The sequence below is a fragment of the Mytilus trossulus genome, chromosome 5, assembly GCF_036588685.1.
Source record: "Mytilus trossulus isolate FHL-02 chromosome 5, PNRI_Mtr1.1.1.hap1, whole genome shotgun sequence".
Taxonomy (NCBI): domain Eukaryota; kingdom Metazoa; phylum Mollusca; class Bivalvia; order Mytilida; family Mytilidae; genus Mytilus; species Mytilus trossulus.
The window spans coordinates 39639928-39666968 of NC_086377.1; the positions used below are offsets into that span (position 1 = coordinate 39639928).

Sequence of the window (27041 nt, forward strand, 5' to 3'; positions counted from 1 at the left end):
TCTACGAAGCTTAAAAGAGAATAGTTGTATTATAGATTGTAACCGGAATTCAACTTATACTATGATAATGAAAAATCAAAGATTATATATTTCGTTGATTTTTTTGAGTTATCACCACACATTTTGTCCAATCTGTTCTTATTCGTATTCGCAGTCGGATCTGTCGAACACATATAATATATCTCAATGGCGATACGTTATTAAGAATCAAACATTGTTTTTAAAAAAAAAGTAAAATCACAAAAGTACTGAACTCAGAGGAAAATCAATTTGGAAAGTCCATAATCACATGGCAAAATCAAAAAACAAAACGCATCAAAAACGAATGGACAAGAACTGTCATATTCCTGACTTGGTACAGGCATTTTCAAATGTAGAAAATGGTGGATTAAACCTGGTTCTATAGCGCTAACCCTCTCACTTTAATAACAGTCTCATCAAATTCCGTTACATTTACATGATGCGTTAAATAAACAGTCACAATCAATAAAATAGTCAAAATATGGGAACATCAGTCATCATCGTATAACAATTTAACAGGACACAACAACATCTACTATCTACGATCACATGGATTGATTTGAGTGTCTGACGTCAGAAAAATTATATACGTCACATAAATGTGTCGTTCAATGTGCATACAATAGTTATCAAAAGTACCTGGATTATAAACAATTTTAAATTTTACATAGGCAATGAGCGCAGACAGGGTTAAAAAATCAAAAGTATGTAAGAATAAATTACAGAAATCAAACTAGTCCAAAAGTTATACATAGAATTTATGAGAATCCAAAACTTTTAAAAGGAACAATTTAACAGGACACAAAAACATCTACTGTCTAAGAACACATGGATTGATTTGAGTGTCTGACGTTAGAAAAAAAGATGGCTAAAAGATGCTAAAGCAGTATTGATAACCATTTGCAATTTGAAGTTCGCAGTTATTACAAATATTTCAGAGAAGACACTTAAAATGGCCAGAAAAATAATCCCATATTTTTTATAATAGAAACACGGAAGAAACCATAGAGAAATAATAGCTGATACTATTCACTGTTTGTCGTTTGCTGATGATGTTCTAAAAGAGAGACAATAGATATCAAAGGGACATTCAAACTCATATATCTAAAACAAACTGACAACACCATGGCTAAAAATGAAAAAGACAAACAGACAAACAAAAGTACACATGACACAACATAGAAAACTAAAGAATAAACAGCACGAACCCCACAAAAATCTAGGGATGATCGCAGGTGCTCGGAAGGGTAAGCAGATCCTACTCCACATATGACACCATTCGTGTTGCTTATGTGATATCAAATCCGGTAAACAGTCTACTTTTGTAGGTATTCTTAGTGTTTATCGTTTCACGATTTGTATTTACAGATTAGACCGTTGATTGGCCTGATTGAATTGTTTTACACTAGTCATTATTTGGTCCTTCATAGATTGTGAGCAAGGACTCCGTGTTGACGGTCGAACTTTGACCTATAATTGTTTTTTTTGACACATTGTTACTTCAGAGGAGGATTGTCTCATTGCCAATTTCACAACACGTTCTTATTTTTATGTAAGTCGAAAATGAATTGACATTGACATGGCAACAATCGAAAAACGACAAAAATACAAACAACAGTACTCGTATACAAAACTCCATACAGGAGACTCAAGAATGAGCAACACTAACTCAAACAAATTACGGTATTCATATTCTATTACACATGTGGCATCCGTCATATTGTTAAGATTATTTTTACGACAGTTGGACACACATCTGCGTGAAATATTCCGTAACAATGAAACATTCGTGGAGGCGTCCGTAAAATGTTCGCAGGGATCACTTTAACTCCAAATTATAAACGCTGGTGGCAATCTACTTTCTTCCACGTCCTGCTTTTATAAAAAAAGAAACTACATTAAATAATAAAAAAAAGTTAATAAATGTGCAAATTTATTGTTTTGAATAGACTGTTATTTGCTAATTAAGGCCTTTTCGAGTATCTTTTCATCATCATTGTAGACTTTTTCAGAGAGTAGTACGACGTCGGCCATGTATACCAAGACATTGCAGTGATATTTTGTACAGGACCTACCTTGTAAGGTCAATTCAGATTATCAATCACACAGCTACTATACCACCATCCTCCATTACCACCTTCATAAACAGCACAGTTATAATCAATGTTGTCATTATCTTGATCTTTGGTAGTAAACATATATGTGTTGTGCGAGCTTGTTAAATAATCAGCTAAACAATAAAATATATTGAAATAAATCCATAAGATTTGATAACATCCTTAAATGATCTAGGTCTATCTGAGAGTATTTTTTCACTCTTAAGATAAATCTTGAGATCATACATTTTGAAATTGTTTTAAAAAAGGTTTCTGTTCAATTGATTTTTAAGATATTAGCATGCCAATGTACAAATCATAAATTAGTTCTGGGTTTTGAGTTTTGTGTTTTTCTAAATTAGTCTACAAGAGTGAGTATTCCATAAAAGGATTTGAAAATTATATATCAAAAATGTAGATCTATATGGAGTTATATCCTTTCAAAACGACATGTCATTCTTTTAAAGAAACAACCTGGGCAATACAAAGTTTAAATGAAATGTGCTACAATATTTCCTTTACCTAATTCAAAATTAAAACTGCAGTGATCTAAACATTTATTTCATGCGTTGTTGCTTATTGGACATTTAGTGTCTATTTTTCTATCTTTTATTGATTTTACATTGTAACTGAACAGAGATTTCTAAGTTGACATAAGAAAATTATAATTTCTTTCTTAATGGTTAAGTTCGAACGTTGGTGGGTACTTGATATGAATAGACGGGTTAATATTTATTAATTATAAAAACGTAAAATATTGAAAAGTTCTCAAAGCCTCAAAAGATTGGTTAATTTGTTATAATCAAGAATTCGTTTCATTGTCAGTGAACTATTGATAACAAATTCCGTCTTCCGTCTTAAAAAAATCATTTATAAAAAAGTTTTAGTGATGTAAGAACTTTTGCGTTTTATACATCACATTACAGAACAATAACTAAAGATGAAATGGTAGGATTTGTATAATTCCCCAAATTTGGAGTATTGATGTAAATCGTGTAAAATGTTAGTGAATAATTATTGGTTTTAGATTGGGTTCGTGTAGATCAGTCGTTAGTGTTCTATGTTGTGTTAATGTATACCATTGTTTGTTTGTTTAGTATATTTTTCTTCTTTTATTTTGGCATGGTATTATGAGTTTTTTTCGGGCCATATTTCATTAAACCTTTAGTGTCTTTGGTCTGTCTTTTGTTTTGTTGATTTCGATCAGCCTTTTCAAATAAGTAACATCTACGGATTTTGGAATATTAAAAATAGCTGGAATATTCTATACATACTTAAACCAGATGTTCCAGAAAACTTATTAATCCTTAGTTGATACTTTCTATGTTCGTCACCAAGATAGAAAACAGCGTAATTTGCATATGCAATTTTTCCGGTAAAATCTTCTAGATAAATTGAGAACTTATGACTTGTAGATTGAGATATTTGATGAGATATTCGTTACCTGAAATGGACAAATAAAAAAAGTTATATTAAAAAAAGAAAAAAAAATGTTGAGTAGTGTCAATCAAACGTTTCAAAGAAAAAAACCCTTAATTACTTAAAAAGGCTTCCGGAAATACGCAAAAGACCAACAGTTGGAACACATAGTGCAATATCTATTCAAAGGAATGTTATATATCACATAAAACTGTTAAATGCATTTAAATATAACCATAAAAATACCCAAACCAATCAAACAGAACAGCATATATTTATAAAACTACGTTTCTTCATATCAAGTCCGTGCAGTCTAAGGTCAATTTCAGATTTTGCAATCATAATTTACAATGAGTAAGTGACATTTACAAATACCCATCTGGAACGATAAGTTTTTACCAAGCCAATATTCACTACTAACAGAACCGAATCCTCTCTTATATTCCTCCCACGTACGGTCAAAACTTACATTTCCGTCAAATCGTCTCTGTATTACCTGAAAGTAGATATGATAAAAGATATATTAGTTGTGATAAAAAATAAATCCAATGCATGGTTATAAAAAACAAATACGGAGTTGATATATCTGCATGATGAATTGGCTAATTAGTTATCAAAGATACCAGGATTATAGTTTAATACGCCATACGTGCGTTTCGTCTACACAAGACTCATCAGTGACACAAAGTACAAATTTGAAGAGCACTGAAGACCCAAAATTCCAAATCGTTGTCCCAAATACGGCTAAGGTCATGGAAAAGAAAATCCGAAAAGTTCAAAGTTTTATAATCAGAACATTTATTAGAATGACCAAATAATTGATATTCTAGTCAACTCCGTAATGCAGATTACTGGGCTGGTGATACCCTCGGAGACAAAACGTCCATCAGCAGTGGCATCGACCAGTGATGTATATATATTTGTCAATGATTGCAGCCAAAAATAATTTATTCAAAATTTTATTTAAAAAAAAAATCAAATAAAGTGCTATAGAAATCAGAATGAAAATGGCGAATTTTTTAAAGATACAATAACCCGACCGAAGAGCAGAAAAAAGCCGAAAGCCACTTATTGGTCTTCAACACTGCGATAGAATCCCACCTCCAGGGATGTGCTTCAGCATGCCCTCAACAATAATGTTTTCTAGTGCAGCGGAAATACATAATTTTAACTTATAACAGTATTATCATAATTATATAAGTTAATTTTTTTTTCGCACATACATTTCAGAAATATAACATTAAAAATGTCGTCATTTTTCAACGTAAATGTTTTGGCTAATGCCTCATTGTGAAGCTTTGAAACAGTGTCATTGATGATTGGACGCATTGATAAAACATCATGAAATATGTAAGATGTTATTTTTAAATAATAAGCCTTGTCTCTCTGGTGATTATGTTTATTATGTCGATGCTCATAAATGAATACAACTTGAACAATTTACTGTCCACTTCTCATTGTGTGCCATAATGTAAAACACTTGAACTGGATGAATACCATCAGGGAAAATGGTATACACATATGTGGTAGAGTTAAAGAAATCGTCACATTATCTTGGTAGGTTGCTGTCTGAATAAAGATATTTATAGAAAAAAAGGTTTCATTCTTAATTTTTATTTGCATTAAATCAAACAAAAGAAAATTTAACTTTTTTTAACAGGAAACGCTGCATATCACTGATAGGATCAAACAAATGCGACATCAAATCCAATTTATATTAGAAACTAAATGCTTTGTAAGAAAAGAGTACCTTCTACTTTATTAGAAAGTGGTGATACTTATAATGAAGTAAATATGATAATTTTTAACGTATCAGATACACTTTTTGCAACATTTTACAAATTAACATAACTAATGAACGAAACTCACGGAACTCAAAGCTTACTACATCAAATATGCTTATGGGGCATGCCTATATTTGATTTTTACATTTGATACGTGATTAAATAGTAGCGCTTATCATCAGCCATCCACAAAATGATTTCAGAAAATGTATGCATAGAGCTTATGCTTTAGTATGAAACAAGGAAATGTAAATGAAGTGTTGCCGTGTAGTTTTCAGTGAGGTTAACAGAACTGAGGACAAACTATTTATATCTGAATGGTTTTTCATCGCTTTACATTCTTTTAAGGAATGACTACTATTTTTTCTGTCTATGAAGAAATAATATAAAAATTGTAGTGTACACCGAATAACACGCGTAGCGGATAATTTTAAAGTATGCATCATATTTTGTCTGATATTTTGAATAGACAGGATAATCATAACAGTCGTTCCTTAGAATTTGATTCTAAATTTCATTTAAAACCGGGGTAAATCATTAACAAAACGTTGATGACGTGACGGTCACATGTCAAATTATGTCTATCAGCTCATACACAAAACACTGTCAGGCAATCAGGAGACGCGTTACATCCAAATTATATTAAATAATTAGGGGATACATGGCAAATCATGTTTTATGTTTGCAAATTATAAGACGAGTGGTAAAAAGCAGTAAGCGTTTTGATAAAATAAAAAATAGACACATTTTGCGTAGATATATTTCATTTCTTACAACAAGTAATAAGAGATAATTTGATGGGTAGATGTTTGCGCAAATCTCAGGGACAAGTATGTTTTGGCAGGCTCATATTACGAAGCAATACCTTTGTGAAAAAAGGTGGAAATGACAGAAAATTTAGTGTGCTTTTCAAAATCTATGGGTCCGACTATCCAATAAAGAAATAAAACCAGTTTGTCCTTTCAGCACAATTTGCTGGGACACTAGACAAAGGAGAATAATACGATAGTACTTTCCAGTACGGTCGATCTATTTATCTTATAAAGATTCGCCATTTCTAAAACATGTTAAAGTATTTGATAAAACAATTTAACATAACTGCCTCTTCGTTTAGATGCAACGTTCAACTGTTTATACCTTTCTATAGCCCATCTAATGTATGCGTTATTCATTTGTCTCTAGTCTAAGTAATCTTGTTTTAATTTAGTTTTTTTACTGGCGTTAAGGTAAATATGACGAAGAGTAACTTCAAAGCCAAAACATTATATTGTTATGTTGTAATCATTTGTTTTGTATGCATTTCATTAATAGAAATTAGGAAATTGCCTTGTCTTTGATATCTGGATGTTTGTTATTATTTCAATATTTACTTGTCCAAGGAGCTAATAACAATGAAGTGATCAAAATCCTTCAATTCTATGCTTTTCTTATGGCAAACAATTAACGGATGGTTTGTATTATAAAATCTAAACATAACAGAAATAAAATTTTACGAAAATCATAGGAATACATGCCTTACATGTTCCACATTCAGATAGTGTAGCTATTATATGTGAAGAAATTTTCTATGTTGTGATGTTATGCTATTGTTTCAGAAAAAGGGAGAAGGTTTGGGCCCATTAAAACGTTTAATCCCGTTGCAAATGTTTGCACCTGTCCTAAGTCAGGAATCTGATGTACAGTAGTTGTCGTTTGTTTATGTAATATATACGTGTTTCTCGTTTCTCGTTTTGTTTATATAGATTAGACCGTTGGTTTTCCCGTTTGAATGGTTTTACACTAGTAATTTTGGGGCCCTTTATAGCTTGTTGTTCGGTGTGAGCCAAGGCTCCGTGTTGAAGGCCGTACTTTAACCTATAATGCTTTAATTTTTAAATTGTTATTTGGATGAAGAGTTGTCTCATTGGCACTCACACCACATCTTCCTATATCTATAAACATAAAAATAGACAATTTATACCTTTATTTTCATGTGATGAACTAGTGTCCGGCTCACATGAACTTTTCATATTGCATACATTTGTACTGTTGCAACAAGTATGACAAAGTATATGGCGACCTGTGCGTCGTTTTCCAAATACCGATCCAGAACTTCCAGATACACAATACTGTAACAGTATTACTCATTTGATTTTCTTCGTTAATACATACTTGAAAATAAGTAGGAACACAACACATACAGTACTTAAAAAGTAACACAATAGACTATAGTGCTATGTTAACGAACTATTATTACTTTGTCAAAATGTTTTAGTGCTTGAATAACATGAATAATAAGAGGTACTAATAAATAACATATGCTTAAATCTCTAAATTCCATTTAGAATTAATAATAAGGTATAAAAATAAAACAAGAAGGAAAAATTTCAACATAATGAGTGAAGAATATATTTTAAAGATGTCAAACTATAATATGAACAAGTGACTATAAAGTATATATCTTTTATCAGAATTTGGCACCTTTTTTTTAAATTTTCCGAAGCTTTTTAAATTTAAATTTCACATGATCAAATAATTGTTTTATTTTAGAGCCATAAACGAATCTTATAGAAAAATTGAGCATGTCTCGCGTACTAAATTTTGAGCTTGGTATCTATGAAGATTTTAATATTCTTAATATCATAACCGGAACTATTTGTATTACCTTTATAGGTCATGCGCTTTGATATGGTATATATATAGTTTCTTCTATTGATTTTGTTAGAAAGAAAACATTTTAACTTTTCCCCCGTCTATTTTGAAAAAGTCTGATTAATCGTTTTGTACGGTTGTTTCAATTCTGAATGCATTTATGCATTTGTCGTCTGTATAATTTTTTGATATCTGTTTTAAAACAATGTGACACACGCCTGCTTTCACTCTATGTTGTTGGCATAATCCTATTCCTTCGTATCTCCAGATTTAGATATTCTTTTATGCCTCTGTTGGTAATATAGCTCCTACCGTATTTTGATATTATATATATCCTCGGTCTCAAATGCTATTTTTTTCGTTTGCCTCCTTTATGTTAATGTTGGTATTCAGAAAGTTCACGTTAAAATTAATTAATTCTTTTTTAATTATTGAACGTACTGCAAATTCATTAAAATAGGATGATCACTGCTAATTTGGTTAATAGTTTTAAAAGTAGATAGAAACAAAACAAGTGTACGTAAAACGATAAAAATATAGCCTAGCATACCTCGTTTGAAGTAGAGAATGTCAACGCAATAATGTTTTTAATTCATGATGTACAAATAAATTGTGTATTTTTCTAAGTAGATTAAGTTCTAACCTGCTGAAGAGAGCATCCCAAATCATACAATTCCTGCTTCAAACGAGTCTGGTATTTTTGTGTAAAGCAAACCTGTTAATAAATAATCATAAATACACGCACATAAAATGAAAGGTAATAGTAGTACGTCTATTTTCTCAATATTCGTTATGCTTTTTTTATATAGATTTTGAATTGTGTGATTGTACTATGAACAACAAATTCATTTATTTTGTAATTTTTTTTCATTGGACTCTTTAAACCTCAAAATGTGTACATTTGAATTTTTGTAACTTAACGTCAGTAGATGAGAGTTGATCAATTAATACTTTATAGCGTGTCTTTCTATGTTGTAATGTTGCACTATTTTTCAGGTTAGAGTGATGGTTGGCGCGTGTCAAAAAGTTTACACTCGCTGCATTTGTGAACACCTGTACTGATACAGAAGTATATTTGTTATGCAGTGGTTGTCGCATGTTAATGTGGTTCATTTTTGTTTCTTTTTTTTCGTTTCCATATATTCATTAGAACGTTTGTGTTCTGTATTAATTCTTTCACACTAGTTATTTTGAGCTTTTCGTAGCTCACTGTTTGGTGTGAGCAAAGGCTCTGTGTTGAAGGCCTTTCTTTGAACTATACCTTTTTATGTTTTACGCATTGTGAATAGGATGTAAAGTTGTTTCATAGGAACTGACACAACAAGTTCTTATTCATGTTATTTCTATCGACAAAACGCCTCTTCTTATATTAAAAGGGAAAGCTATACCTCATCATCTCCACATATTTCTGCATCTAAACACTCTTTGACAGTCTCTACACTGTTACAAGATAAGCAAATTTTGCCACAATCTACAAAACAAACATTTTAAATGCATTCGTAAAGTTCTGAAGTATCTGATTATTAATATAGAAAAAAAAATGATGATGATATAATCTTGATACTTGGGTTCAGACAAAATAATGTTTTGATGTAACTAATGACGCCATAAACAAGGCGAAAAGAATAACATTCTTTTTGGACAAAAGAGGGGCGAAATTTACCAGAAGGACAGTCATGTTAATATTTAATTCCAAACAAAATATTTGACCTCTTTCTATAATATAGTACTTTTATTCGTGGGGTACCAATTTTCGTGGTTTTCGTGGATGGCTTAATCCACGAATTTAAGTGTCCAACGAAATAAAACAACTATTGTCCAAAATCAGAACAAGGAAAGATCCCGATGTACCGGCATGATGTCGGTTTGACTACTGATATGATCAAGAGAATGTATTGAATAACGCCAAATCTGAAAATACTTTATTGGCAGTCACAGAACTATATATGCATGCAGGAGTATACCCATTTAATCTTAAGTAACCTAAACTGTTTATAACTGTTTATCTTTTAATTCTCATGAAAAATATTTTTGATCAATGAGAGTCAGATTTCCGTTATTGTGCTTGTATGATAAAGTGTTCATTTCATATCCTCATAGTTCTCGTACACATGGGAAATAATAATTTCATGCTTGGCTGGATTCTGATAAGAATTATTTGACAATTTAAGATACGTTTATAGCATTTGTTTATGTTACTGTTTTCTTTAGGTGACATGTTTATGGCCTCATTAACACCTTTGATGGTCTTCAATATGTTGATCACTTTATCTGGCCGGGTTAATTAGTGTTGTCATTACACGGGTTAATGTTTACTTTGCAATTTCCTTCAATCCAGACTAACCTTAGTGTCTAAAGGCTTTAATTTTTTTCAATTTTTACTCTCTAGAAAACTAAATCCACGAACATGTAAATATTGCTAAAACCACGAAAATTGATACCCACGAATTAAAGTACTTTCACAGTAATACAAATAAAAAAGGGCCTTGGTATGTATCTTGATAATATTGACAAGATCACTAAACGAGGCTTTTTTTGGCTATTTTTAAGATGAGTATAAAATACAAAAAGTATGACGTCCATGATCGTAGGAAATTGCGACACACTTAGGAAATGTGAAAACTAATGTCTGACAAACATGTTGCAGAAGGGTGTTTTTTAATTTTGATAGAATTTTTTACGATACTTTTTTGTTTAATTTTTGAAATCAATTGGTTTAACATCATTGGCTGTGTTTTTTATTTTGTATTTTGGCAACAGCTATGACTTCCTTTACTACAGGTATGATCTATGTCAAGTTATCTTATATAGATTATTTTAACAGCGTTCAGAGGCAAATTAATTGCACATTCAGAACGGGAACATGATATCGTGATATAAATGCATCCTGCTTTGAACTAGATTGGTAAACTGATTCAGAACTTTGAAGTGCTCAAACACAAGGTATCAATACAAAGGACCATATATCTATTATGTACATCTTATACTGAATTTGGAGTGAACAAGAATGTGATCCTATTCCAAAATGACGCATACTTATATAAGCCGTGACAGTTAGACCTCAAATGTCAATTTTCAAATCTTTGGTTTTATCCGGCTGGGAATCGAATCCATGACCTTTAGACGAACACGCTACAATGATAACACGGATGCGTCAATGGAAGTTGATGTTGGTTCTAGATATTGACATTTATTCACAAGTTGACATGGAAGAATAAAACGTATTGATGAAAATCTTAGTAGTAAAAGAGACGTCATCGGAAAGATGTATATATACCAATAGAAATAATCATCTAGAAAATTGACAATAAATCAACGTCACGCCATTGAATAATACATAGGTGATTATGGACTGAATCATGACACGTTGTGAAATACGGAGAACAGTAATAGCCCTACAAACTTCAGATATTTGTACTCGAAAATATAACATATATTGCCATCTATCACCGAAATGTTATAATCATTTAAATATAAATAATACGAATATTGCGGTGTTTAAGAGTTATTCAATACCATGTGTTTCTCCTCTGTATAGGACTTATAAGTGATTCTCCAATCGAAACAGTTGTTTTAAAGTCATTTGCAACTTCAAAATAAGAAAAAAGTGATGCATAGTGTTTTTATTACTTAACTGCTAGTTTGTATTTTAAATCTTATAAACATTAATTTTTTTCTTTCGAAAATTCTTTAATTTGTAGAAATATCCTCTTTTTTTTGTTCATTTCCAGCCGACAATTCGTCGACATGTTTTTTTTTTCGTATGCAGTTACCTCATCATGACCCTTCTCGTAAAACTTCGGGGAACGTTATACGTAAATGCAAAGGTGAGAGAGTCAAGAAACGTTAAGAAAGTCATCATGAAAACAAAAAGACTGTATATTACTGATTGTACATTTTACACGTGGTTACCTGAATATTCATGATTTTATTTAATTGTTTACAAAGAGGCCAATCGGTAGACTTCAATTACAAAACACGACCATCAATTAGATGTCATATTTGCGCTACAACACTGACCAATTGAAATATTTTTTGGATGATACTAAGATATGAATACGTAAAAAATGACAAAATTGTGCACAAAAGACTGTTACTTTTTACTAGTCACTCGTTTCATTTGAATATAATTATGAAACACTTTATTTTATTATTTTTTCAGCCAGGAACTGTACCTTTTTTTGTAAAAAGTCACCAAACAAACAAACATAAGGACGAAAGAATGTGTCATCAAAATACATTATCATTAAATGACAAAGATATTGTATAATGTATTAATGTTCTTAGTGTTAAATATGATACTCACGTGATAAACTTATATGTAAAGTAAATAATAAAACGCACAGAATTGTATACATTCCTGCAATTGAAATCAATGTAAGATGTACGGTGTATGTATTAAGTTACGAATACGTTTATGGTTATTTTTGCGTCTTGAAGGGGAAACATACAAAAACTTATTAAACATGACAGTGTTAGATTTTAAAACAAATTATAAAGACTAAAATATTTTGCAATTAAAAGACAAATTTGCAAATTGTGTTCTTTGTTATTCAAAATAATGACACGCATCAAGAGCACATACATTTGTTCATGTTTCCTCTGAATTGTCGTGTAGTGACAGTTTAATGTTCTTAAGAAATAATAACAAAAAATGTAGAAATTCCCACGATTAAAAATAGGAAAATGAAATAGTTTCTGAACAGTAAAAATTTGGACTATTTATATCTTTGTTCGTATTTTTCATTTAATATATATTAAGATACGCATTTGTGGGAACAATATGGTATTATTCTGCCATTATAGTTTTTAGTATTCACAAGCTTCATATTTATAGGAAAAAAAACCAATACATTATTATGACACAGCATTCGTATTAAAACTTTTTAACTAACGTGCTTTCTTATTAAGCGTCAATATGGAGAAAAAAGGAAATACTTCGTAGATACATTTCGTCTGACGTAGTTGCAACCTTATTTTAGGTTAATAATTAATAACTGAAATTTATAAAAACACAAGTCACCTTTTTTTTTTTATAGCAGTTTGAATTAGTTCCGTCATAGTTTTTTAATTTTTCATATAATATTAAGTTCCTTTTCTTGTTCAATTGACTCTGGTATTGACCATGACAGTTAAACACGTCGGTTATTATGTTCGCCCTATTGTAACACTTAATTGAGTTGCGCTGTACAAGACACAAGAATTGAAACATGGGTAAACGTTTACAGGGTTTAATATAAGGTCCTCTCTACTGTTTAGAAATAGAACTCTAAATAAGAGTTACTGTTGGAAGGCCTTAATGTTAGTCAAAAATAGTGTAAGGTATTAACAAATGATATAAAGTCGATATGTTGCATCCTATTTATGAGTAAGTGGGTTAGATTTTTATTTGGGACGAAGGATGAAACATATACTAGGCAAAAAAAGAAACTTTACCTGCTTATAAGATCATTTAAATATTTTATAACAAAAAAATAATGGAATAGTAAGCTTACATGATTTTGAAAAGACCGATAACAAGTTTTCTTTATTGAAAACAATATTGCACATTTTCGGACAATTTTGACAGGACGAGTACACAATTCCGGTTAACATGTCAATATCTAGTATGACTACTTCTTGCATGTATGACCGCCTGAAACCTCCGTCACATGGAATCAATAAGACGTCGAATAAAATATTGAGGGAAGTTGTTCCATTCCCTGAAAAGTGCTGTTCGGAGCTGGGCTAGCGTTTCCTGTGGATTTTGACTATTTAGATACGTCGTCCAAGTTCGTCCCAAAGATGTTCAATTGGTGATAAATCTGGAGACATTGAATATTGTTATTCTCCAAAAAGGTCATCGAAATGTGTGCCACGTGACAAGGGGCGTTGTCCTGCTGAAAAACGTGAAAAACTTGGTGAAAACGATGTCTTCGGAAAACAGGAGAACAATTAGAGCCAGAATTTCGTCCAATACCTTGTTGCGTTTAGGGAACCAACGATGATTTTGAGCTCGGTGCGTTCCTGGTAGGTAATTCCGCCCCATACCATGATTCCGCTACCACCAAACCGATCTGTTTCCTGCACGCACGCATCAGAAAATCGTTCATTGCGTCTCCGGTAGACCCTGGCTCGGCCGTCGCAAAATTTCAAGTTTAATTTAGATTCATCGGTAAAAAGAACCTGTCTCCATGTTTGCCTATTCCATCGAATCCGTACCCGTGTCCATTGAAGTCGCGCCATCCTGTGACGCTGCGTAAGGATAGGTCCCTTTAATGGACAACGATCTCTTAGATCAACTTGACACAATCGGTTACGAACTGTTTGAGCAGATACTCTGTTGTTATGTCTTCCGTGGGTTTATCGTGCAGTTTGTAACGCGTTTACAAATCGATTCCGGAGATTAATGATGCGTATGTGTCTGTTTTGACGTAACGTCGTTTCATTACAGGGGCGATCATTTGCTGTGCCAGTATTATTAAGACGAGGTTCAAGCATTGCAATAGTCATTCTAGAGACATTAAAATGATTTGCAACCTGCACTTGAGTCATTCCTGCTGCCAACATTCCAATAGCTCGTTCTCTCTCATTTTGGCATAGACGGGGCATTTTACGTGTAAATTTTTCAATATTTGAATGCGCCCTTTTTTAACACTCGTGTTCGACGCAATAAATGACAAAAAGGACAACTCGATTCCAACTCTATACAGGTGAATATTTGAGAAAATGGTTATTTGTTTGAAATCAGAAGATGACGTCACGTCATTTCCGATATTTTTATAAATGAGTAAATTTGATAGATAAATCAATCCGTTTATAAGTTGTATATTTGAAATTAATATTTGTGATATTTTCAAATTAAAAACCAATGTAACGTTTCTATTGCCTAGTATATATTAGTTCGCATTTATAGGTTATTCACATTTAAAAACTACATCGTAAAGGACAAGAAAAGGATCAGTTTATTTTCTATATATGAATTCAAATGTCCCTCTTGTACTCTTTCATGCTTTTCCACAATACATGGGCTTGTTAGTTGGTAATTGGTAGGTTAATACACGAAACGTCTTTATATACTCAAAACATAGAGTTGAATATATTCTTCAAGTGAAGGTTTGTAATTTGGTGATTTTTATGATAAAATTTAATGTTGTTAACTATTCATTAAGCAAAAAAGATTGGAGTGACATCTCACATTTTAGCATCAGACTGTTTACGATAAATTCTTGTGTGTACCTTCTGAATACACAATTGTTTTAACTTGCCGAGTAAGGTTTAATGATGAGATTTTCAAAACCTCGATATCAACGTTTTGTTGGGCAAAAGACTTCAAAATTCACAATGTGATGCACACATAACACGTTTTCTGAAAAATGTATATGAAATAGTGAAATGTCACTACAAATCATTTCAGTTTTATATAGACTCCGTTGTCCATTGGATTTTGCATGATGAAAAAAATTTGTATGGACGCTTGTATTCATTATACTTGACTACCCTTGTGATCCTTTTGCGATTTTGAACAATAAAATATGTTTGATTCACTGATATGGTCTTTGCATCGGAACTAAACACATTTATTTCTAAAAAAAACAGTTGTTGGCATGACACGGGTTATGTTCTTCTCATATATTTTATGATAGTATGGTACTAAACCCTTAAAGGGAGGGATTGTACCTGATATTCATATGATGAAGACATAATCTTTCAATCAGTTTAATTGAGGTCTGGAGCTAGCATGTCAGTAAACTGCTAGTAGTCTGTTGTTATTTATGTATTATTGTCATTTTATTTATTTTCTTTTGTTACATCTTTTGACATCGGACTCGGACTTTTCTTGAACTGAATTATAATGTGCGTATTGTTATTCTTTAACTTTTCTACATTGGCTAGAGGTATAGGGGGAGGGTTGAGATCTCATAAACATGTTCAACCCCGCCGCAATTTTGCGCCTGTCCCAAGTCAGGAGCCTCTGGCCTTTGTTAGACTTGTATGAATTTAAATTTTAGTTTCTTGTGTATAATTCGGAGTTTAGAATGACGTCCATTATCACTGTACTGTTTTGCATATTTTTAGGGGCCAGCTGAAGAACACCTACGGGTGAGAGAATTCTCGCTACATTGAAGACCCATTGGTTGCCTTCGGCTGTTGTTTGCTCTATGGTCGGGTGGTTGTCGCTTTGACATATTCATACTATTCTTTCTCAATTTTAAACTAAAGTTTCAAAAGTTTGAACCTTGTTGAACTTTAGCGTAGTGAAACCAAAAAAAAAAGAAGTTAGAATACCGTTCTATGTGGTCGATTGCGAAAAACTTAGTGTTCTTCCTGTCATATTTAGTTAGAGGAACTAGTTGAAGTATTCCATACCTTACTTCTTCAAATAGTATCGTGAATTCTTACATGTCTTTTGTTTTTACTATTTTTATACCATGGCGTTGCCCATTTATTTCATTTCAACTTTAGTTTTCTGTTGCCCCTTGATACAGTATACTCCTTTAGCTAAACATATAGAGCGATAGAACCATCTTTTTTTCGCAGTCATTGGTTTGTATAACGATTCTTATTTGTGTTTGTTCTTTTTTAATATTTTCATTTTTTTAAAGTCTGATAGACTCATTATTTAAAACGCACATCGGAAAAGTTTGCTTTTGTCTGGACATAAGCAGTTCTGGAGAGCCATTAAGGTTCGAAAAATAAGATCATCGGAAGAAAGAATAGTGTTTACTGAAACTTGGTCCTTCACTCCATTACTCCTTGCTTTTGAAAGCCGTAAGAAATGTCTTGTGTTTAATACAGTTCAACACGTACAGCAACAATATATAAATCATGTCTACGCATATCCAGGAACAACGATATCTATATATTTTATCTAATGATCGTTTAAGTTAAACAGCTCTTAACTGTTTCAGTTCTTATATATTCGTTGCTTTTAAATATTCGGCTTTGTGCGTTGCTGGTAAAGATAAATACAGAATCTCGGACGCATGTAAATGATAAATGTTGGTTCCTTTTTGTTTTTGTAACAGATACATTCAAGACAAAACTTAACAAATGCACATTGAAATAATATAACTAAATACAAACTTTAATAATGGAATAATTTTTTGTATAGATCATTTCGCGACAGGGGGTAAGCAAAAAGTAATGTTTGTTATTATGCATTTTTATTATTAAAAAAATATTTATGGTTTTTCAGAATATCTTTTTATCATCATTGTAGCCTTTTTCAGAGAGTACCAGTGCGACGGCCATGCATACCAAAACATAGCTGTTTGATTTGTCCCTGGTCCTGCCAAGTAGGGTCCATTAAGATTAACATTTGCACAGTTACTGTACCACCATCCTCCACCGCCACCTTGTTTTACGGCACAGTTTAATCCGGATCCATATATGTCATTATCTTGGTCTTTAGTGGTAAACAGATATGTGTTTTGTGTGGCTGTTAGATAGTCACCTAAAGAAAAGAATAGAAATACTACGGATTGTAATGTATATAAAATAAACTTATCTTGTTATTTTTTTAGAATGCTGTTCCATTTGGCAGAGAGAAATAAACCCTAGTTTTGAAAAGACAATAAAGGATTAACTTATTTACACATGTTTAAAAGAGCTACATTAAATCAATAATCTAAACACTAAGACTAATAAAAAAAAATTGTTCAGAGAACAATTGAAGGTCTTTCCATCAAAACAATGTATTTTGATATGAAAAGTTGTGAAACTAAGTTTAAAATGTCATTTCAATCGTCAAATGATAGCTCCTAGTAAGCTGATTCCAAAAATATATTGTTTCCATACATTTTTTTTAAATAAGGGAGATAATTTGTTACTTCCGGTTTGAAAAATGTTACTTCCGATTATATTTGAATATTTACTTGACACTAATTCCAAAAATATCTGGTTCTATATACTTTTATATTAATAAAGTACAAAAAAATAGCTACTTCCGGTTTACAAAAGGTCACTTCCGGTTGTTTTTTTCAAGGTTAAATGGTTTGATACCTTTTTCTAAAAGTTGTATATCTTTATCATGTATGCATATAGAATAAAAGCAAAGGTCAAAATCTAGAACGCCAAATTAAGCTATGACCTTGAGATCAATTTCAAGGTCATAAACAAAGGACCTCAAATCAAAAGACCATAGGTCTTAATTATATTTAGTTAATGAGTTATATCACCAAACGCGTATTTTTAAATACAAGAGGGGAGAAAACTCCCTTTTACATTCAACGTACGCTTGCAATCAAAATTTACATCTTACGACATGTCGCAACTAACAATTTAGTAAAAATTATTTGTTGATATCTTATACAGTCTTTGGATATAAGTGAAAATAAGCCAAATTCAAATATTAGAATAAGACCTTGACCTTTGACCTTGACCTAATTTTTATTTTTTGGGACCAAGGACCTCAAATCAAAAGGTCCTAGGTATCTATCACTTATGATTTATAAGATAGAAATTCATATCACTTATATCAGATGCATAAGGGGAAATAACTCTCATATGGAGCGGTCATATCGCTTCGGTCAAAATAGGACAAATCATGCCAAGGATATAACGAGCAATTTTGTAAAATAAATTTGTCATAATCTTTAACGGTTACGAAGGAGATGCGCTAACAAGGAAAACAGTGTTTGGGGAGATAACTCCCACAAAGAAAAGTATTCGTTTACGCAGGGTAAATTTCAAAAGCGTATAAACTGTTCGATATCATATACAAAATATCTAAAACATTTATCGCAAGAACAAAATTAGGCGGAAGAAAAAAAAAAAAAAAAAATAATAAGAAGAAAAACAATAGGTCTTTCCACAGAAAAGTGGAAAGACCTAATAAGGAAAGATACAACTTTTTATGGTACTGGCAAGGCTTACATGGTAATGTAACAATAATAAAAATATTATTGTTACATTGAAGACTAATTGCCAAAATGCAGGGTTGGGTAAGGAACCAATTAATTGCGAATGTAACAATAATTATTGAGTCTACGGTTACATTGCATTATTGTTACATTTCTTCACTTCAAGGTACGCTGGGTATAGTTGACATACTATATAGAAAACATCATCTCATCTGACCTCAAGGTACGCTGGGTATAGTTGACATACTATATAGAAAACATCATCTCATCTGACCACACATTGCGGAAGTAGTCAAGAAGACAATATAATTTATTTTAAAGGTTGGCAGGATACACATAATCGTTGATAGTTTCAACTTAAAATTATTATGCAAGCAGATTTAATAAACAGTTATTGCTTACATTATATTTTTGTGGTTTACACTTATATAGGGCTTTATTTCTGATCTTAAAACAGTGTGCACAATTCTTCACAATTAGGAAATCTGTTTGGTCGTCCAATTTCGTTGTAGGGGCTCGTAAATCAAGTGTCGAGTGAAAATATACTATTTTGCGTTGTCTGCGAGAGGCAAATCATTTTTCTAATGAAGTAACTGAATTCAAAGCAATATAGATATAGTTAACATATATATTTTATTGAATTTTGTAAATTGTTCGGAAAGCGAATGACAATATACACCTACTTTTTTTTGTTTCCCTTTCCGGTAACACGTGATATTGGCGTGGAAACATTGACATCGTAATATTTGGACTATTGAAATGTAAGGTAACAGTAATTTAGTTTTGGAGGTTATGAGATGTGATTTTATTTACCATAGTACATAAATTGACGTCAGGTTTGTACACATTAAGTTTCTGGTGAGTGGCAGATCTAGGAGGAGGGGGATTTGGGTTGTTGAACCTCCCATTTTGACGATCAAGGCATTCGAATATGGATATTAGTTGGAAATGACCCTTTATCCTCGGATAGGCCCCTTTTTAAAAAATGGCTTTATCTGTCCCAGTTGGTCTAGTCAGAACTGAAACACATCAGTGGCGGATCCAGCCATTTTGAACTAGGGGGTATCAACACACAATAAAAGGGGGTGAAGTCCAACCAAGTCCTCATTCAAATGCAGTGATCACCTCAAAATATTTTTTTAAAACGGCTAACACTCTGTCTCAACTACTCTAGTCTGCACCCCATAAGTAGCGGATCCAGTCATTTTAAAAGGAGGGAGGGTGTCTCAACACACCATAAGGCATTGACCACACCCATAAAAGGGGTGATCACAACCGGGAACCCTCCCCCTGGATCTACCACTGCACTTTACGTAAACCTATGTTATTTAGTGAGTGTTGGGAAAACTGTTCAACTCAATTTACGTTAAGTCCCTCGTTTTAAAATGACTGAATACACCCCTGCTAATCATGGTTGAGGACCCCTGTTTAAATTTGGAAGGATCTGTCCCAAATACATGTAGTATTATCAGAACTGAAACACATCAGGGGATGATCAAGCCATTTTGAAAGAGGAAAGTCCAACAATGTACCCGTTCAAATGCAATGGCTTGATATGTCCCAGATAGTTTTCAGAACTGAAACGCATCAGGGGCGGATCCAGCCATTTTGAAAGGGAGAAAACCCATGTGCCCATTTAAATGCATTAATCACCCTAAAAAAGGGACAGTTCATACTGGGAACCCTCTCCTAGATCTGTCATTACACATTTCTTGGACCTTTGTTAGTTCGTAACATGTAATTACTACGTGATGTGTAAACAACTTAATTAACTAATAAACTTTCATATAAAAAAAAAATATATTTAAAGTAAACATGTTCATCATATTTTGCTGTTTGAAATTGGCCTAAATATGAAGGACAGTACAGCCCCGAAAATGTTATATCCCAAATACACATGCTTACGCATGAAAGACCCACCTGAATGTATCACCATTGCGATAAATGGTTTTTTTATGCATTGTAATTAACTGATGGTGTTTTAATTTGACATTCTACCATAGAAAATTTGCTGTTTTAAATTGGCCTTACTACATAACAACCCAAGCATAGAGAAGATAGCAGCTGAAGGCCACTAATTGTTGACCGTTCTTCAATGCAGCGAGACACTCGAACACTCGGAAGCGTACGTCCTTCAGCTGGTCTTTAAACAAATATGTATGCTAGATGAAAGATTGTCTATAATTTTGAATCTACATACTACAGATATACTGTTCCCAGCTGGACTTCAATCTTAAATATTTATTGTCAATATTTAAAATAAGTTAATCTATATTTTTTGAAAAGTTGTTTCAAACATAATGAATCCCTGTTCCCGATCATCCACTCCAAAAATTTAAAACATGTGAAAGGCTACATTTTCTTATTTTCTTTTTAACAGGCATTTATTTGATCTTGGATAGTTTTAAATAATGGAATTTGCGTAATGTTTTGTGCTATTTCTTCCTGGTATTATAACGTTTATAGTGTTTCACAACACTTTCCATACATTTGTATAGATAATGTTGTGCGCGGCACGATACATTCTATTGAAAATATACTATCTTCTTGGACAGTATATTTAAGTACAGAACAAACATAGACGTAAAGCTCCAAAGTTCAAATGATACATGTAGCCTGTTTTTTTAGAACAGCAAAACAAGGGATAAGGGGTAATTAATTGGTTTCAATGGTAGTCCTTGTTATTTACTGATTGTGCACAATTTATTTAGAACCTTGCTTAACCGAACGATGATTAGACCTTGAGCAAACTATTTTATGCACTTCGTTGTTAAATTTGAAATGTGATATAACAATTTTATTAGTAGAATTTGAAATAAAAATATCTGCAAGGCAAATAGAGATTTAAAATATAAAACGTAAGATAAACCTCAGGCATAGCTAAATTTAGCAAAACTTTTAGGAATTTTGGTCCTCAATGCTCTTCAACTTCGTACTTTATTGACCTTTTTAACTTTCTTGGATTCGAGCGTCACTGATGAGTCTTTTGTAGACGAAACGCGCGTCTGGCGTATATACAAAATTTAGTCCTGGTATTTAGGACGAGTTTATTTAAAACTACTTGGTCGATGCCACTGCTGGTAGAGATTTATTTCCCCGAGGGTATCACCAGCACCAATTTTTTGTGCTGACATGAGCAATTCATTGATATGGTTACATTTATAAATTAACAGTTAACAAAATATTGAATTTTTGAAATACTAAGGCTTTTCTACCTCAGGCATAGATTACTTTAGCTGAATTTGGCCAAACTTTTAGGAATTTTGGTCCTCAATGCTCTTCAACTTCGTACTTTATTTGGCCTTTTTAACTTTCTTGGATTCGAGCGTCACTGATGAGTATACGTAGGTGGAAGACAAATTCTTAGATGAAAATAATCATATTACTAAACTATTAAATTGAGATAACAAAGTATTATAAGTATAACGTGACAACTCCAGGAACTAAACAAAAACCTTTCCAGCGCCACGAAAAAAAACCCCCAAATTAAAGTCTTTCATAATGAAAAAGAACCCCATCAACAGAGATAACAACCAAATCTCACTAGATTTTAAAATTGTTTAACGGAAATGCTGTTATCAGTGAAGCTTAGTTTTGTATTTATTTAGAAATTAGTTTACCACAATGTTACCGATGCTACCGTTGCTGTCAGTCCTTCATCAAAATGAAAGGAGATTATTTTTATCCTTTAATCGAATCTGCCTAGGACTTTGAAAGGTAAATAATAGTTTTATTTTCGAAATGACCAAACAATATTTAATAAATAATTATTGCTTACATTATATTTTTGTGGTTTACACTTATATAGGGCTTTATTTCTGATCTTAAAACAGTGTGCACAATTCTTCACAATTAGGAAATCTTTTTGGTCGTCCAATTTTGTTGGAGGGGTTCGTAAATCAAGTGTCGAGTTAATATATGTTATTTTGCGTTGTCTGCAAGAGGCAAATCATTTTTCTAATGAAGTTACGTGTTGCATCAACGTTTTCGTTTGCCTTTTACATGTTATGTTTTACTGAATAATATATCTTTATTTGCAAAACATACAAAAACCAATTTTGGATGTGGCAAATACATTGACAAACAGACATAATGAAACATAATGAAAACTCGACAATATTATAAGAAATATGATAAAAACAGTTTCTGTTCTCCTTTCCTCAGTTCTAAAGACTCTTTAATAAAAGAAACAACTGCTTTTAAATCATTTGGTGTTGCTGGATTAAGTATTATCACGAGTTTATCAGTAAAATTAAGTGTATTAAAATTTACATATTTTTGTATATAATATTTTAGAAAGATTTCTCTTATATTTTTATTTATTTTACAGTTGAAGAAAAAATGAAATTCATCGTCTAAGATATTACATATTTTACATTTTCTTTCATTTCGTGGTATTTTGGTATATCGTCCAGTTTCTATGAAAAGACAATGATCGCTTATTCTAAATTTGGTTAACGTTTTTCTTGTCTCTTTTATACTTGGGTGTGATAGGTAGTATTGCATTTGGTTATTTATATTAGATTTAAGAAATTTATATAGATATATTTTATTATTTTCATTTAAGTTATTTATTTTATCATCAATAAGAGTTTGATAATAGTTGATATAACGTTTTTTAATTGGGGTTTTAACATTTTAGTCTGTTTTAAAGTTTTAATTTTCTCAATAAGTTTAATGTCAATATTTATATCTTGTGACACATTTTTTGAAAAAGTATACCAAGAATATGTTCCCTTGGTATCTAAAATTTTAGTTAATTTTTAGTTATTTAGTTATTTTTTTTACTGCATTTGAGATATATTTAATGCATACCTAAACCAGCTGTTACTTTAGGACCATCAATCCTTAGTTGATACTTTCTAAGCTCGTCACCAATAATGAAGTGAGAGTAATTTGCATATTTAAAACTTCCTGTAAAATCTTCTAGATAAATGGATAACTTATGACTAGTAGATGTGGATATTTGATGAATATTGTCGTTACCTGAAATGAAAAAGAACAAGAATAACATCGGGATCAAATTGTGTTTAAACTTTTAATGAATAATATCAAACAGGTGTTTCAAAGACATTTATTTCATAACGTGCATAAACGCATTAGGCTATTACAATATTAGACAACTAACCTAACAAACTTGTAATTATTGCATGAATAAAATGGCATACTCTGTCATACACTATTTATAATTATTTCATATCGGTTAATAATAAGCTTGTCGTATTAGATAAAAAGGGGCCACATAACATTTTGTAATCTTGAGTAATTAATCATATAGGTCATATAATTCAAAACGGACCGGAAAACCGATCGATAACAGACATTTATATGGTAATGACCGTAGGGGCGTGGTGTCTCTTTTTTGTGACGTTTCGTAATAAATAACGCAATTGCTATTCAGACATGTTAACAGTTAGGAAAAAGAAAGACACGTCTGCTAATGCAGACAACTCTTATGACCGTTTTGCTAGTTTCTCAATTAAATAAACATTATAGTTATTGAAAAACTGGTCATTATCGTAATATATTGACAGCCCGTAGGACAGCGGTATTAACTGCGACAGCGATAATCACCCCGCCTTCGGCTCAGTCATAATCGCTCTTTCAGTCATTACGACTGTCCTTTGGGAAGACCACATATCACGGTAATGACCAGTTTTGCAGTAACTATTATGTAATCAGTTAATTATTATTTGATTCATTGACGCAAGCTTTAGGACACAAGAAACTTACCCAGCCAATATTCTTCACTAGCAGAGCCGAATCCGCTTTTATATTCCTTCCACGTACGGTCAAAACTTAGGTAACCATCAAACCGTTTCTGTATAACCTGATAATGTTAATTATAAAAGGCACATGATCTTTTTATTAATCATAAAATTGAGAATGGGGAATGTGTCAAAGAGACAAGAACCCGACAATAGAACATACAACAGAAGGTCACCAATAGGTCCTCAATGATTTGTTTATATCGAACACACCGATCAATTATTGCTTTTCTTTTTGAATGCTTGAACATTAAGAAACAGCAACCCTTCGCATTAATATTCAAAATCTGAACCTATAACAATACTATTATTGTCGAACGGTTCATTCATTAAAAATTTCATATGAGAAACATGTCAACTTAACATTTCTGACAAAGAGCACTTAAAGTGTGTAAAAATGGCGATTTGGGGTATTCCTTCAAGGGAGCACAACACAAAGCAACCACAAAACGGTATCTTAACATCACAAAATCAAAAATGTATTTACATTTTAGGAGTTAACTTGGAATAATATTCAACAAAATTCCCGAGCATCAATTACCTGATTATCATGATAATTCATTCTTCAATCTGCATTTTTTTTTACCAAATTGGTCGTTTTGGCACTTACTATATCAAATAAATTAAAAGAGGGTCGGACTGAGACCATTAGTCCATCAGCTGGTAGGGCAAAATTTCAATTCTGTGTTACACCCCAGGGTACCGCAATTTTTTGGTATAAATTTAAAGAGTAATGTATGAAGAATATTTTAAGAGGTGTTAGACTTTTGAAAAAGTGTCCAAAAGTGGTTAAAAGTGAACTTATTTAAGGGTATATCAAAAATTTTGTTTTGCACATATTTACAGAAAAATGTAAAAAAAAAACAATAATCAATTACTATTCTTTTTATTAAATGGAACAAATCGTATCTTATTAAAACACAGAATAATTTACAATTAATTTTTAAATCGTAGAGGACCAAGAAAAAAGGGGGAGGGTAATTTCCAAAATTCATGATTTTGAATGAAAAGAAGCAAAAGTACTAATTTTCTTGACAAAAATGGTATATTTTTTTATTTTGAAACATAGAGTATAATGTAACTACAATTTAAAGGCTGTTGAAAAAAACGTTTAAAGGTAAGAAACAAAAACATAGACTCAACGACAGACACAAACATAGGCAACTAGAAATGCACGATTCTATCATAAATTTTTACATCATATTCATGAACTAACTTACATATTAAAACACACAAAACTGTAAGGATTTCTAGATCTCTATCTTTTTATTTTTTTTAACAACCGAATCACTACATTTTAAGGTCACGCAGAAGGCCAATCCATAGAATCATCATCTACCGAATTATCATTATAATCATTTCCATCATATTCTTCGTCATCGTTAGCAATATCAACGTTTTGATAGTCCTAATATCTACAAGCTTTCGAGCATTTACATACAGGTATCTGTTCAGGATAAACCTTGTTGAACACATTAACATCTGTTGTTGGCACAACCAGCTTTAAATGAACAGCACTTCAGAATTATTAATGCATCTAACCAGGGATGGGGTAATTGCTGTCAAAGTGTTCAGACCAGAGAGATTCAGACTAAGTGACAAAACATTAAATAGCTAATGATTATCAAATGCAACGCTTAAACTATGCTTACATGAATATTTTACACATGCATTATTTATGCATGTATAATATTGTTAAAAAAAATACCATGACGAAATGTAATGTGTAATTTAATTAATTACTTTAGTAAAGTAATTGTAATTTAATTAATTACATTTCAAAAACAGTGTAATGTGTAATTGATGTAATTGATCATTTTTGCAATGTAATGTGTAATTTAATTAATTACATTCCGATGTAATTGACCCCAAGTCTGCATCTAACGCTGGTGGTTGGTCTATCCAATTGATACTGATCAAATCGTTCTAAACAATCCAACTGTAGTTGTTTAGCAACATACCAGTGTTGTGTTTAAGAGCAGATTTCCAAATCTTCGTCTAAAAGTTGGATGGTTTAATGTGCTTTAACATTGCATCTTTTGTTGGGGGCAGTAGATGACAATAATTTTTTTTTTAGTTGCATTTCAAAACGTTCTGATCTTTATTCATCGATATTTTTAATTTAGTAGCCATATATAGAACACGAAAACCTCTCGAGTGTTTTGCCAACTCTTCGTCAACCTCTTCAAAGGTTTAACCACGATGGAATAGACCTTCCGAAAACACATAACGTGTCAAAAAGTCGAATACTTTGCTTTTTTTCCTTTACCAGACAAAACACTTACTGAATCACAACCTGTACTGCTGTGAAATCCTGGCAGTTTTCTACAAATATTCTCACCAATCTAACGATGTTAGAATTGATATGCAACTGGGAAAATAGTAAGCCAATACTTCCACATCAATGTCAGAAGGTTTTGTAACAATGGAGTCGTAACTTTTGTCAGCTGCATATTTTTGCATTAAGAAACATTTTGT

The 27041-nt window shown here is 32.0% G+C and overlaps 1 protein-coding gene across 1 annotated transcript; it reads right to left on the reverse strand.

Moving 5' to 3' along the window:
- Positions 1 to 2105: 2105 nt before the first annotated feature.
- On the reverse strand, positions 2106 to 25125 carry LOC134717934 (uncharacterized). The gene is made up of 8 exons (XM_063580433.1): positions 25105 to 25125; positions 24529 to 24625; positions 23611 to 23781; positions 17192 to 17387; positions 9340 to 9391; positions 8595 to 8666; positions 3912 to 4032; positions 2106 to 2251 (listed from the first exon to the last, which is right to left on the reverse strand). The coding sequence occupies exons 1-8, from the start codon at positions 25123 to 25125 to the stop codon at positions 2106 to 2108; spliced, it is 876 nt and encodes a 291-aa protein (XP_063436503.1).
- Between the last annotated feature and the right edge of the window lie 1916 nt (positions 25126 to 27041).

What these genes read in the sequence shown, in the direction of transcription:
- LOC134717934 (XM_063580433.1), bottom strand. Translation starts at nt 25,125, where the DNA reads ATGAATTATCATGATAATCAG. An exon ending in TGAATTATCATGATAATCAG is followed by an intron (nt 24,626 to 25,104) that starts GTAATTGATGCT and finishes TAACATTATCAG; the next exon opens with GTTATACAGAAACGGTTTGA. An exon ending in TGGGATGCTCTCTTCAGCAG is followed by an intron (nt 4,033 to 8,594) that starts GTTAGAACTTAA and finishes ATCTACTTTCAG; the next exon opens with GTAATACAGAGACGATTTGA.